Raw genomic sequence first — 13,107 nt, forward strand, 5'->3', positions numbered from 1 at the left:
TCATTAGTTTATTCTATATTGCATGTTCTATATTGCATTTGTAGGTAGGTAACATCTACAGGATGAATTAAGTAAGAGGAATTTGTATCAAAAGGAATTTAATTAGGTTGCACTCAAACCTTTTGGAAATTCTAACCCAGTTCTAACGGACCAAATAAACCTGAAGATCTTAAAGATAAATATATATATAAAATAAAGGATAATTATCAATTGTAGGCAGGGTAACAGGAGAATTCCACACACAGTCTCCTACGACGTCGCATGACTTAGCTTCTTGTATCTCACGTTAAGCAAAGGCCAGGGCATGTTCATATACTCTCCTTGCTAAGCTCCTCATTCATCTGCTTCTTCTCTATCCAAATAAATTACCCTGCCTTGATTAATTGATTTGAAAGGATTCAGCCATATAAAGCAACAAAGAAAGTACATATGAGTTTATTAAAATAATAATAATAATAATATAGAAATAAAAACAAACAAACAAAGAAGGAATGTGTCGAATGAAATATTGTAAGTATTGATTATTATTAAAAGTCATGAAACCAAGCCAACCATGAAAGAGGTTCCCTATAAAATTTTGCAATTGGGTTTCTACCATTTGGGATGGATATTTAGCTGGATAAAACTTATTACACTTAGGTGTGTGTAACAAATGGTGTTCTATTTAATCTATATATTCTATAAAACCGAAACCTTTAAAACTCCCACAATTTTCCACATCATCATTTTAATTTTTAAAAAACAATTTTCCACAGCATCATTTAAAAAAAATTAATTTTTAAAATTAAATAGAATAGTGAGTGAGTTCTAACAGGAGTCTCTTATATATATATAAGAGACAAAATCTTTGAAAACCCTAAAGCAGTCCGTCTCCACTAAGAGAGAAAACCCTAAACTTCAATTTCTTTGGTACATTTACTATTGCTTTTTCTCTTTTTTGTGAATAAGTTTTTTTTTGCTTTTGTTTTGTGTCTGGTGGAGGTGATCTTGTGACTGTCTATTTTTCCAAGCCCCATGAGATTTTACATGACTTTCATTGACGATGGAGTAGTACTTTACAATATATAGTATAACTACAAGTATTGTAGTAAGTTTGCTAACTTTTTGTGTGGTTCAAAGATGCTATATTCTATATTATTTTAGATTATATAACCTTAAGCTTTATCTTATGGAGACGTATATTAGGTTGTCTCACATCAGAAGTAGCTTATTGCATTTGTTGTACAAGTTTTCAATTCCTTTTGCGTGGATATTTTTTAATAGCTGTGGAGTAAGGTATATGCACTATATGTTATCTTATGTTTTCTCTTATGGTGTCATGCTTCTTTGTTTATTAATTAAAGATTATGTTGGAAGCCTATATTATTTGCACCTTCAAAGTGTTTGACAATGTTTGAACCAATTTTTTCATCAATTAGGAAGAATTGGATAAAAAAGACTTAGAAAAGCTTTCCATCCTTACTAAAATTGTCTCGCAATAATGACTTTTTTTTTTTTTTTATATAATAATTTGTAGGTTCTGAATCTTTTGATTTTTAATTTTATTGACTTTTGAAAGTTTAACCATCTAAATTTTTGGGTTCAATTTTTTGCAATATTTGAAACAGTTTAGCAAATTTCAACTGTTATAACTACGGATTATTCTCTTGAAGGTAACCTATCTTTCTCTTATATTTCTCTATTTGGTAGTCATATATATATTTTGTTTTGTTTCAATATCTAAATTTGTTAGTTAGATTTTTTGCAACTCATTGCATGTTCAAGCAATGGCTTATTAATCAAATTGTAATTCAAAAAGATAGGAGCAATTTACGCAATAGTATAGTTTCATAATCAATTTAAAATTTTATAAAATTGTTTTAGTCTATTATAAATAGGTAAGTTCCCGTGCGTTGCACGAGTTTCCGACTAGTTATTAATAATTTTAGGTGCCACTAAATGGACCGGTCCACTTGGGAGTTTGGGACTGTTCGGTCCTTAAGAGTGCGTGACCCTTGTAAATCCAGTGTCTATACTCATCTATGTATATATATAAAACCGAAACTTTTGAAACTCCCACAAATTTCCATATCAGCATATTATTAAAAAAATAACATTAAAAAAAAAAATAACGTAATAACAGTTTTCTAAAGCCCAATACTCTGCCTTTGCCTTTCACGATGCTCTGCCTTTCCCAACACAAACCAAAACAGTACATATGAGCACAGATCCAAACCAAAACCAAAATAATTTCCAATCTCCCTCTTCGTCATCTTCCTCCTCATCTCATAAATTTCTTCAAACACAATACACACCCAACACAAACCAAACCCATAAATCACCAAAACCAAAATAATCTCATCTCTCTCTTCGTCATCTTCCTCTTCATTCCATAAATTTCTTATTTGTAAGGAAAAAAAAAAAAAAAGAGAAGAAGAAGATGACGCAGCAGGGGCGGTTTCTTCTTCTTTTTTCTTCTTTTCCTCCTCTTTCTTTTGTCTGTCTCCAGTCTCTGTAGTTTCTCTCTTTTTGTTTACACAAACCAAAACAGTACATATAAGCACAGATCCAGACCAAAACCAAAATAATTTCCCATCTCCCTCTTCGTCATCTTCCTGCTCATCCCATAAATTTCCTCAAACACAATACACACCCAACACAAACCAAACCCATAAATCACGAAAACCAAAATAATCTCATCTCTCTCTTCGTAATCTTCCTCTTCATTCCATAAATTTCTTATTTGTAAGGGGAAAAAAAAAAAACAGAGAAGAAGAAGACACAGCAGGGGCTGTTTCTTCTTCTTTTTTCTTCTTTTCCTCCTCTTTCTTTTGTCTATCTCTCTTTTTGTTTTTGACATTTTGTACTCATTTTTTTTATGTTTCCAAAGCCTTCACATGATGTTTACCCAAAAAAAAAAAAAAAAGCCTCCACGGTGACTTGCATTGGGAAAGTAGAAAGGTTTTAATTTTTGAATAAAAGATGGGGCAAAGCCATTAGTTTTTTTTTTTTTTTTTTAGCTTTGAGCCCAATGTGATGGGAGACGTGTAGTGACTGATGATATTAATTAAAGGTGTGTTTGAATATCAATTATTTTGTTGAAATTAAAAAATTATTGTTTAAAGTACTATAAATAAAGGTAAAAGTTAATTAAAATAGTACAGTGAGGCTTATGAATAGTGTCAAAAAATGTAATAAGGTTCATAAATTGTAACAAAAATAAGTTAAATAGTGAAATAATTTTAATTTTTAATCTTAACCCAAACACAAATCGATTGACATGCAACAAATATCTTAAGTACTTTTAATTCTTATATTATTATAATATAATTATCAATGTTTACTTATTTATATAAATAAATAAGTAATTTTTGGTTAATTAATATTTTTAATTTAGTAATTGAATGTTTAGTATTGACTATAGGATAGGGAATTTTGAGATTGTAATCCTAACGTGAAACATTCATTTTTTGTGATAAGAGTTAGATATCTATTAGTATTACGCACGTTAGATATTTATTTGTTTCTTAAATATATCAAATATGACTCTCATTTTCACAAAATGTAAGGTATCATATTCACAAAACTTCACGTAACACTTTCTTTATTTGTGAAAAATTTTCAAATCCATTCCACGGGTTAGTCTTAGGTTTTAAGGCTGTTTAGCACTGTCATAAGTGATAACTTAACAGCTTTCCTGTGCATCGCACGGGTTAGCGACTAGTGTTTCCCAAGTCTTAAACTTACGTGGTTCCCACAAAGGGTGCCAATTGTAGGCGGTGATTTATGGAATAATGGAAAAAACCACAATTCAGGGCTTAGGGGGATCACATTTTGGAGCAAGGGAAATTGAAATACAATCAAGAAAACACAATCCTCTTTCCTAAGCCTCATATAACTTTGGATGGTTGATAGTGGCAGCTTTAAGAATTTTTTTTCAGAGTAGTCATTAAAAATTTAAATTATACAAATCTAATAAAAAGAAAACTTTATTTATTAACAAAAAAAAGAAAATTTATAAAGTTTTACCATTTTCTTTTATGAGTTTTTACATTTTAAAATTATTGTATAATAGTCTCATTATTAATGCTGCAAGTTGCAAGTTTATTCTTTATATATTTCATTGTTGAACAGCTGCTTTCCGCTATTACAGCTGCAACAAGAAGGTCAAAACTAACTTTAAAAGCAAATAGACTAATGGATATATGACATGCTTCTATGTCTTTACTAACTTTTCAGCAAGGTTACCAATTCATTCAAGCTCTAAAAATAAGTCATTGTTGTGCATATAAAACATGTAATTTTGAAATTGACTATTAAGTGCTAAGAAATTTGTCTCAAAAAAATCAGATGAATAGAACTCTTTTTGTTGGACATTTTCCTTTTGTTTGAAAGGGCTTATTTTATTGTTAAGGGGACTAAAGTTTGAGCCTAAAAAAAATTTAAGGTGGTTACAATTTTTTTTCAAGGGTAGACAAATCATAAAAATTTTAAAATATTATATATATAATTTTTTTTTCTAGGTTAGGATGGTATTGTAACTACCCTGCCTTTAATGTAGAGCTGCACTGATGATTGATCATAAACTTTTTTTTTTTTTTTTTTTTTTCGCTAAAAATCATAAACTCTTTAATACTTAAGTAAGTGGTGGAGAAAAATAAGATACAACAGTGAAGCATGTGTGGTAGTTAAGAGAGTAAATATTGTTCAACCCCTCACCTAGTGGGGTTGATGGGATATTTACTATTTATAGATGGTGTTTGGGTTATTCCCTGTGAAAGGAATGATTAGGAATGGCAAAAACAACTTGACCTGTGGGTACCCGACCCGACCCAACCCGACCTGTGAAACAGTAGGGTCGAGTTTGGATTTTAAAAATTAAACCTAAAAGGGGTTTGGGTCGGGTGCGGGTTTTAATAATACCTAACCTGAACCTGACCCGTATATGTGTGTGTATATATATAAACCCTAACTAAATAAAAACTTTTCCTAAATTCTAACCCTAAATTCCTTACATTCACTCTCACCCTCTCTTTCCCTCTTTTAGCCACCCTCTCTTTCTCTCCCTCACTCTCACTTGAAGTCTCGCAGGCGCCCTGCCTTTCGACCGCTGCTCCCTTGCCGGCGCCACTCCCTTCTTCACCTCGCCGATCCCTCCTCCCTACCTCCCTGCCTCCTTCACCTCGCTACAACTGGCAAAGGCCGCTCTTCCTTCCTCACCTCACCGGACCCTCCTCCACGTCACAAGGCCATAACTCTCTCATCTCCTTCTCCCATCTCTCAAAATCCTTATCCCTTATTGATGAGCAGCGATCTTGGGGTTTTAGGTACAATTGATGAGCAACAATCTTTAATCTGATTGATGAACAATGATCTTGGGGTTTTGGTAGCTACTCTGGTCTTGATGAACATGATCTTGGTCTTTTTGTTTTTGGGTTTCTGATTTAGATTGATGAACATGATCTTGGGGTTTTTTTTTTTTTTTTTTTGGGGTTTATGATCTAGGTTTGTGGAGGTTTATTTTGGCTTTCAAATTTGTCATGGCTGGGCGGGGCCCGATAGGGCAGGTTTGAGAGTTAAAAAAACCCCCATTTATTAAACAGGATGGGTTCAGGTTTCGGGGGTAGGCCCGCAGGGTGGGTTCGGGCATAAAGAAACTCGCCCCGAACCCAACCCGTTGCCATCCCTAGGAATGATGGCTTTTGTTTGTCATTTCTCTCCCTCCTATTAACTGAAATTACTAGTGAGAGTTGCTACTCCCACATGAGATAAAAGTCAACTAGTGACAGGCCCCACATCCTAAGGTTGGCTGAAGTGAATGATAGCCAAGATGCTTCGTGAGTCATGCATCCTTACTTTTGGGCTAGGCTAGACATACCTTTATGTCAAATATCATTAGTGCTTGCCTTAATTAGTGGTTAAGAGTATTAAATATTGATTAGTGACTTACAAGTATGGTGAAACTTCCTGGATAAGTCTTAGACGAATCCTAGGGGTTCTTGATCCATTAACCAAGTTGAGGCCCGAATCAAGTTTGTGGTTGGTTTTTCCTTTAGCCAAAGCTATCAATATCAAGATGATTGTATCTTAAACCATTGTCCAGAGCCAAGCTCATATCATATATGCCTAATGGATTTTGAATAGGGGTATCAAATTGGTGGGTTTGGAGTGGGCATAATTAGGTTGGGTATATAAAATCTATTTATCTATTTATTGCCCATTTAACTAATTACTTCTAACCCAGACCAAACCTAACCCAATTATTATGGGCAAAACCCAACCCACCAAATTACCCAATAATCAAAATTACCAAAATGCCCCTTAAACTTAAAAATGACCAAAGTACTCTTAAAATCATTTAAAATGAGCAAAATAGCCCCCTAAACCTATAAAAAGACCAAATATGATCAAAAACCACTAAAAATTACTAAAACCCCACACCCCCCCCTAAAATCTAAAAAATGACCAAAATACCCCTCGAAACCTAAAAATTGACCAAAATACCCCCATAAACCTAAAAAATGATCAAAATACCTCTGAAACTAAAAAAATGACTAAAATATCCTCAAAACCTAAAAATTACCAAAATACCACCTAAACCTATAAAATGACCAAAATATTTTCAAAACCTAAAAATTGACCAAAATACCCCCCTAAACCTAAAAATGACCAAAATACCCCCTAAACCTAAAAAATGACCAAAATGCTCCTGAAACCAAAAAATTACCAATATACTCCCCTAAACCTAAAAAATTACCAAAATACGGACCTAAAAAATGACTAAAATACCCCCGAAACCTTAAAATGACCAAAATACCCCCGAAACCTAAAAATTAACCGAAATACTACCTAAACCTAAAAAATGACCAAAATACCCCATGAAACCTAAAAATGACCAAAATACCCCCCAAACCCCAAAAATTACCAAAATACCCTCAAACCTATAAAATGACGAAAATACCCCCAAACCATTAAAATGACCCAAATATAGCCAAAAATGCTAAAATGACCACAAATAACTGGAAACCTATAAAATTACCGAAAATACCTTGAAACCTCCTAAACAACCAAAATAGATATAAACCTCTAAAATGACAAAAATACCCCTCAAATGATCTAAAATGACCAAAATGCTACTAATCCTATAAGATGAACAAAATACTGCCAATGCCTCTAAAATTACCAAAATAGAGGTTTGGGGTATTATGGATGTTTCAAGGGTATTTTCGTCAAATTAAAGGTTCTAAGAGTATTTCAGCCATTTGTAGGTTTCGAGGGAATGTCACTAATTTTTTAGGTTTTAGGGGTGTTTCGTTAATTTTTAGATTTTGGGACTATTTTGGTAATTTTCTAGGTTTTGGAGGTCTTTTAGTCATTTTTTAGGTTTAGGGATATTTCGGTCATTTTTTAAGTTTCGGGGATATTTTAGTCATTTTTTTAGGTTTAGGGGGGTATTTTGGTCATTCTTTAGGTTTAGGGGGGTATTTTGGTCGTTTTTTATGTTTAGGGGGTATTTTGGTCATTTTTTTTGTTTTAGGGGGGATTTTGGTCATTTTTTAGGTTTAGGGTGTATTTTTATCGTCTTTAGGTTCAAGGGGCATTTTTTTTTTTAGTTTTCAGGGTAATTTGGTCGTTTTTTAGGTTTTAGAGATATTTTGGTCATTTTTTTAGGTTTAGGGGTTATATTGGTCATTTTTAGGTTTCGGGGGTATTCTAGTCATTTTTTTAGGTTTCATAAGTATTTTGGTTAATTTTTAGGTTTTGAGGGTATTTCGATCATTTTTTAGGTTTAGGGGGTATTTTGGTAAATTTTTAGGTTTATGCGGTAATTTGGTCATTTTTTAGGTTTAGCGAGGTATTTTGGTCATTTTCTAGGTTTAGGGGGTATTTTGGTCATTTTTAGGTTTTGGGGATATTTTAGTCATTTTTTAGGTTTTAAGGTTATTTTGGTCATTTTTAGGTTTCGAGGGTATTCCAATTGTTTTTTAGGTTTAGGGGGTATTTTGGTAATTTTAGGTTTTTGGGGTATTTTGGTCATTTTTTAGATTTCGTAGGTATTTTGGTCAATTTTTATATTTAGGGGTATTTTTGTCATTTTTTAGGTTTAGGGGGTATTTCGGTATTTTTTTTATATAGGTTTCATGGGTAGTTTGGTCATTCTTAGGTTTTGGGGGTATTTCTGTCATTTTTTTAGTTTCAGGGGGGTATTTTGGTAATTTTTAGTGGTTTTGAGTATTTAGAGTTTGGTGATTTGTAGAAATAATACTTGGATCATAATTGGATCTAATTGGATATCCAGTTAAAACCCAATAAACATTAATGTTAATTGCGTTTTGTAGGGGCTAGGGCTCGGGTAATCGGGAACGACCCATGCAACCAAGGCCCAAGGCTGGCCCAGGTAACGAAGGCTGTCCCTGGAAATAGAAACTGGCTCGATACTGTAGGGATAGGCCCAGCCTAATGACAAGTGTGCAAGGGTTCAAAGATTAATATTCGGGGGAGTCCTATTATGTCCGGGATAGGTTAGGCCCAATACCGACTAACAAGCCAGGGGGAGGCTGATGAGGGGACAGTCAAATTCAGGTCGATCCCCGATTACTGTTAGTGCCTTTGGGAAGTTTGCTGCTGAAACGCTATTTGGCATCTAGAACAAGTTTCAAGAGAATCCTTAGAATGAATGATTTTTTCCTTGGGATTCTAGGCAGAAGTGGGATTACGTGGGTAATGATGAAAAAGTAATTATTTGAACCCCTACTAAGGAGAGACTATAAAAAGGGAGGGAGGACAAATAGTAAAGTGGTTCTAAGAGGGAAAAAGGGGGGAGACAAAAGGAAGGGGAGGGCAAGTTGAAAGAGAGGGAGAAGAAAGACCAGAGGGTGGGTGAGAACTGGGCCTAGAATCATGTGAGTAAAAGAGATTTGGCTGTCAAAACAGCGTTTGAGGCAACTATCCGTAGGAGTGCAAGGAAACCCACCAACAAGAAAATTGGGTGCCAAGTCCTTTGTCCCTGAAAACATCACTCTTGGGTTCAGGCACCACGGGTTTAATTGGGTTAATACCCATTTAACCCAATTAATAATTAGGTGGTTTGGATGGGTAAATGGGTTTGAGTTGATTTTGCCACCCCTAATTTTGAACCAATCATCACTGTGGGAGATGGATCCAAGGGCGCCTAACCCATTTTAGTTTGTATCTGGATTTGTAGGGCACCCATGACTAGGATAGTAAAACTTACCTCTCCAGCTTCATATTTATAGTGGGATGGTTCATATGATTTATATTCTTAAACATTTTTAAAGCGTATAAACAATTACTTACTAGAAAATCTCATACATTTTCTCTCCGTGTACAGAAGGAAATAAATCCTATTGAAATTTAAATGGAATCATATGATTATCATTACTTTAAATTTAATCATATAAGCTTTAACAATGATTGAAAAACTCTATGGCTCTAAACCAAGCAACAATGGAGCAACCCTTAACAAAGGCTCCAATGTACTAGGTAAGAATTTTCTAGCGAACAAGAAACATATTGATGTTGTATTTTCATTATAAGGACATGTTGATCCAAATCGAATCTGATTTAGAAACTCATCAGTGATATCACCCCATCCAAATTTTGCAGGATGAGGGCCACCCCTGGACCAATCAACCCATGTAATGCTTCGATTTGAGTTGAACTCTGAGTACAACATGTTCGCAAGTGTTGGAATATAATGTTCATCCATGTAACATGGCATGAGACAATGTTTTTGAAAAATAGGGTAGTATTTGGTGTCAGACACAATGTGCATTGCAAGGTCACGGTGTACTTCAAACCATTGAGAACCTTTTCTCCAATCTGTGATGTTTATTAAGGGCCACATTTGGGGACTATATCGACCACGACCTGCCTTCCTTGGGTCATCGAAGGAGCCTAGGAAGCTCAAATTTGAGTCCATGAGGTAGTTATAAACAATCTTGAAGTTGAATAATGGAATGCAAGAATCTGAGAGCAAAACAAATCTTTGATTGGAGATGTCAAGTAGGGCATTTGCTAATAGGCGTCTCTCAGCGTCAATCATTGAGGATGTACCCCAATAGACTGGCTACAATAAGAAATGTTCGTATTAGTTTATGAAAACTACTAATCTTTTTTTTTTTTTTTGGGTTAAATGAAAACTGCTAATCAATATCTTGCTGCCCATGCGAATATGAAATATGCTCTGCAAGTGTACATGTACAAACAAGAAATATTAATGACAAAATGCCTCTATCTTGTCTTGGCTCACTTAACTCGTTTATTCCGTTTTTTTTTTTTTTTTAATTGTATTCTTATCATTGTCCCTCCTCTCTCTCTTCTCTCTCATTCTTTTTAGAGTTTACACCCCATTATTGATGTCTTTAAATTAAAGTTTTCTCTAGTGACACCCCAGATCTGATTTGGATATAATCTAAGTATTTGTTGTATGGATGTGTGATGAGTCCACATTGAGTATTTACTGGATAGATCTGAGTTTTGTTAACAACTATAAGGATAGATCTGGGCTTTGTTTTGAACACTCATCTTGTTCAACTTAATTACAGGTAGACTCACACAACCAAAAAGATTAAAGATCTCCCAATGGCCAAACTGGTCATAATCAACTTTTGGATAGTCAAATTTATTATCAAGTTGAAGATTCATCAAGACGTACGTATCAATGACCAAACTAATCAAGACTCCAGTGGTTCATTGAGTAATGTCACCCTAAAGCTATCTATGTTTGATTTTCTCCACTTTAACGGCCCTTATAATTCCTACGATTTGGATTTATTAGATTTCACATAAGGAAAATATTTCTTTAGTTGATTGTCATTTTAGAAGAGAGGCGAACTTATGGTATTAGACTGTTAGTTACTCAAGAAGAAGACAAACTTGAATATTTTTAAAAAATAAATAAATAAATAAAAAGGAAAGAGAGAGCCCCTTCCCAAAGTTTACCCTTGATGACATGGGTAAAATTAAGGATGAGGAAATATTATTTGCCGCTACTTTATTTAATATTGTTCTCTTTTTTTTTTTTTTTTCTTTTCTTTTTTGGATCGAGTTGGCCGTGTAAATAGATAAGAGTAGGATAGCTAGTGGCGGAGCTAGAAGTATATTTAAGATTGTTCTTCTCTTTTCATATGGATTTGAGTTGGGTAAATAGGTAAGGGCAAGATAGTAGTAGCGGAGCTAAAAATATCTCTGGAAATGAGGGTGTGGGATGGGTGAAAGCTAAATATATATATATAATTAAATCCAAAAAATAACTTTTATAGACACAAAAAATATGTTTGTAACATTTTTCTTGAAAAAAAAAATGTTTGTAACATGATTAACAAATGCTATTTTATTACATATAACATTAATTTAAACTAAAGATTTTTTAACTCCTAAGTCCTAACCATGATTTCACAATAAGAAAACCCTGTTTGGATTTTATCCATTTTTTGAGATGCCCTCCCGTAACATTCTGCCGGCTCATTCCTAAGAAAACGTAGCACTATGCGTTTGTGTGTTTATTGTTTTTATTAATCAATCCAAATTAATTAGCATGCTTTTTCTTTGGTTGGATGCTTTCCTTTCCTTGATTAAGCATGAAGTTATATTCAACATCCATAAAAACAATGAGTCATAGACAATTTTATGGAAGAAACACCTTACCTGGCTAGGGATTCTTCTCCCATAGAAGATAGAATCTTCAGGCTCTGAATCATTGAAAGAAGGATGTGCATGTACATATATGGAGTAAAAGCCTTCATGCCCTTTGAAAAACTTCTCCCACAAGAGAGAAAAAGGCAAAGGCCCTTTTGTCATAAACATGAAGGCCACCTTTGGAACCTGCCTGCCAGACAGTTCTGTTTGTGAAACCATTGATGCTTTCTGGAACAACTCTTGGTCACTCATATTATGAGTAAGGAACTCCTGCTTTTTCAGTGAAACTCTAGCATAGTTGGATGTCCCATTTGCTGATTCAACCAAACTTGATAGCCATAATTCTAATGGTGGTGGTGGTGGTGGTGATACTGTTGATGATATTGGTGGAAGAGTAGAGTATGTTGGGGCTTGTAAAGAAACCAAGAAGCTTTTGAGGTATAAACAAGCTACAAATCCAAACGTCAAACCAAAAACAAAGAAGAAAAATTGAAAGATATGACTTGATTGTAATTGGAAATAGAAGGCCTTGGAAATCCTTTGCAATAGATGTTGCTCATTTCCCATTGGTAACCACACAGAGTTGAGATAGATAGAGGGAAAGAGAAATAGAGAATTAATAAGAGATTGTTAATAGTTTAAATTACAAGAGCCAGTTGAAACGCTTGTAATTCAAGTAACGGTGGACTTTCTTGTCATTGCGTTACACTGTATCACATGTTTTGTAGTATTATTAGTAGTTGACTAGTGCGTACGTAGGTAATATCTATATGTATTGCGAGGAAGATATCCTCCAGGCCGACTTCGCCATTCTTTCTTAATGAAATTACAGTTTTCCTTCTTTAGAATTAAAAAAATAAATAAAAAATAAAGTAATATTTATATAGCGAGTATAAATTTCTTGTCCTACTTTTTGTATTCCATTTTATATTTCACCAATTAAGCCGTTATTACTTGTTATGTATTGTTTATATTATCTTTATAAAAAATGAAAGTTCCACTTTATACTTCACAAATATGACAATCACAACTTGCAATGTATTTCTCTTTATATATATATATATATATATATATATATATAATAAAGTTTAAAGTAAAAAAAAAAAAAAAAAACAAAAAAACAAAACAAACAAATCAAAGTTTACCCATTTTTTGTGTTCCACTAACACTAATCACAACTTGTATGTATTTTTTTTTTTTTGTTTACTTTTCTTTATAGATAACCAAAAAGTGGAAAAAAAATTCAAATAGATGGCAAGTTTTGGTTGGTAGAGCATAAAATTAAACACAAAAAGTGAAACAGAAAATTTGTATTAAAAAATCAAACACATGACATATTACTTTTTTTTTTTTTTTAAATAAGAGTATAAAGTGGAACACATGAAAAGTGGGACGAGGAACTTGTATTAAAAAGAATTTATGTGGCACTCAAACTTTTGAAAACTCAATTGAGTTCTCTACTTGACC

The 13,107-nt window shown here is 33.6% G+C and overlaps 1 protein-coding gene across 1 annotated transcript; it reads right to left on the bottom strand.

Moving 5' to 3' along the window:
* Nucleotides 1-9,400: 9,400 nt before the first annotated feature.
* On the bottom strand, nt 9,401-12,207 carry LOC115970294 (glycosyltransferase BC10-like). The gene is made up of 2 exons (XM_031089948.1): nt 11,650-12,207; nt 9,401-10,069 (listed from the first exon to the last, which is right to left on the bottom strand). The coding sequence occupies exons 1-2, from the start codon at nt 12,205-12,207 to the stop codon at nt 9,425-9,427; spliced, it is 1,203 nt and encodes a 400-aa protein (XP_030945808.1). The 3' UTR covers nt 9,401-9,424.
* Between the last annotated feature and the right edge of the window lie 900 nt (nt 12,208-13,107).

This window comes from Quercus lobata, chromosome 12 (assembly GCF_001633185.2).
Source record: "Quercus lobata isolate SW786 chromosome 12, ValleyOak3.0 Primary Assembly, whole genome shotgun sequence".
Taxonomy (NCBI): Eukaryota; Viridiplantae; Streptophyta; class Magnoliopsida; order Fagales; family Fagaceae; genus Quercus; species Quercus lobata.

Bases quoted from the DNA above. Each gene is read 5' to 3' on its own strand.
- LOC115970294 (XM_031089948.1), bottom strand. From the start codon at position 12,207: ATGGGAAATGAGCAACATCTATTGCAAAGGATTTCCAAGGCCTTCTAT. The intron at 10,070-11,649 runs GTAAGGTGTTTC...TTCTTATTGTAG, and splicing joins GGAGAAGAATCCCTAGCCAG to CCAGTCTATTGGGGTACATC.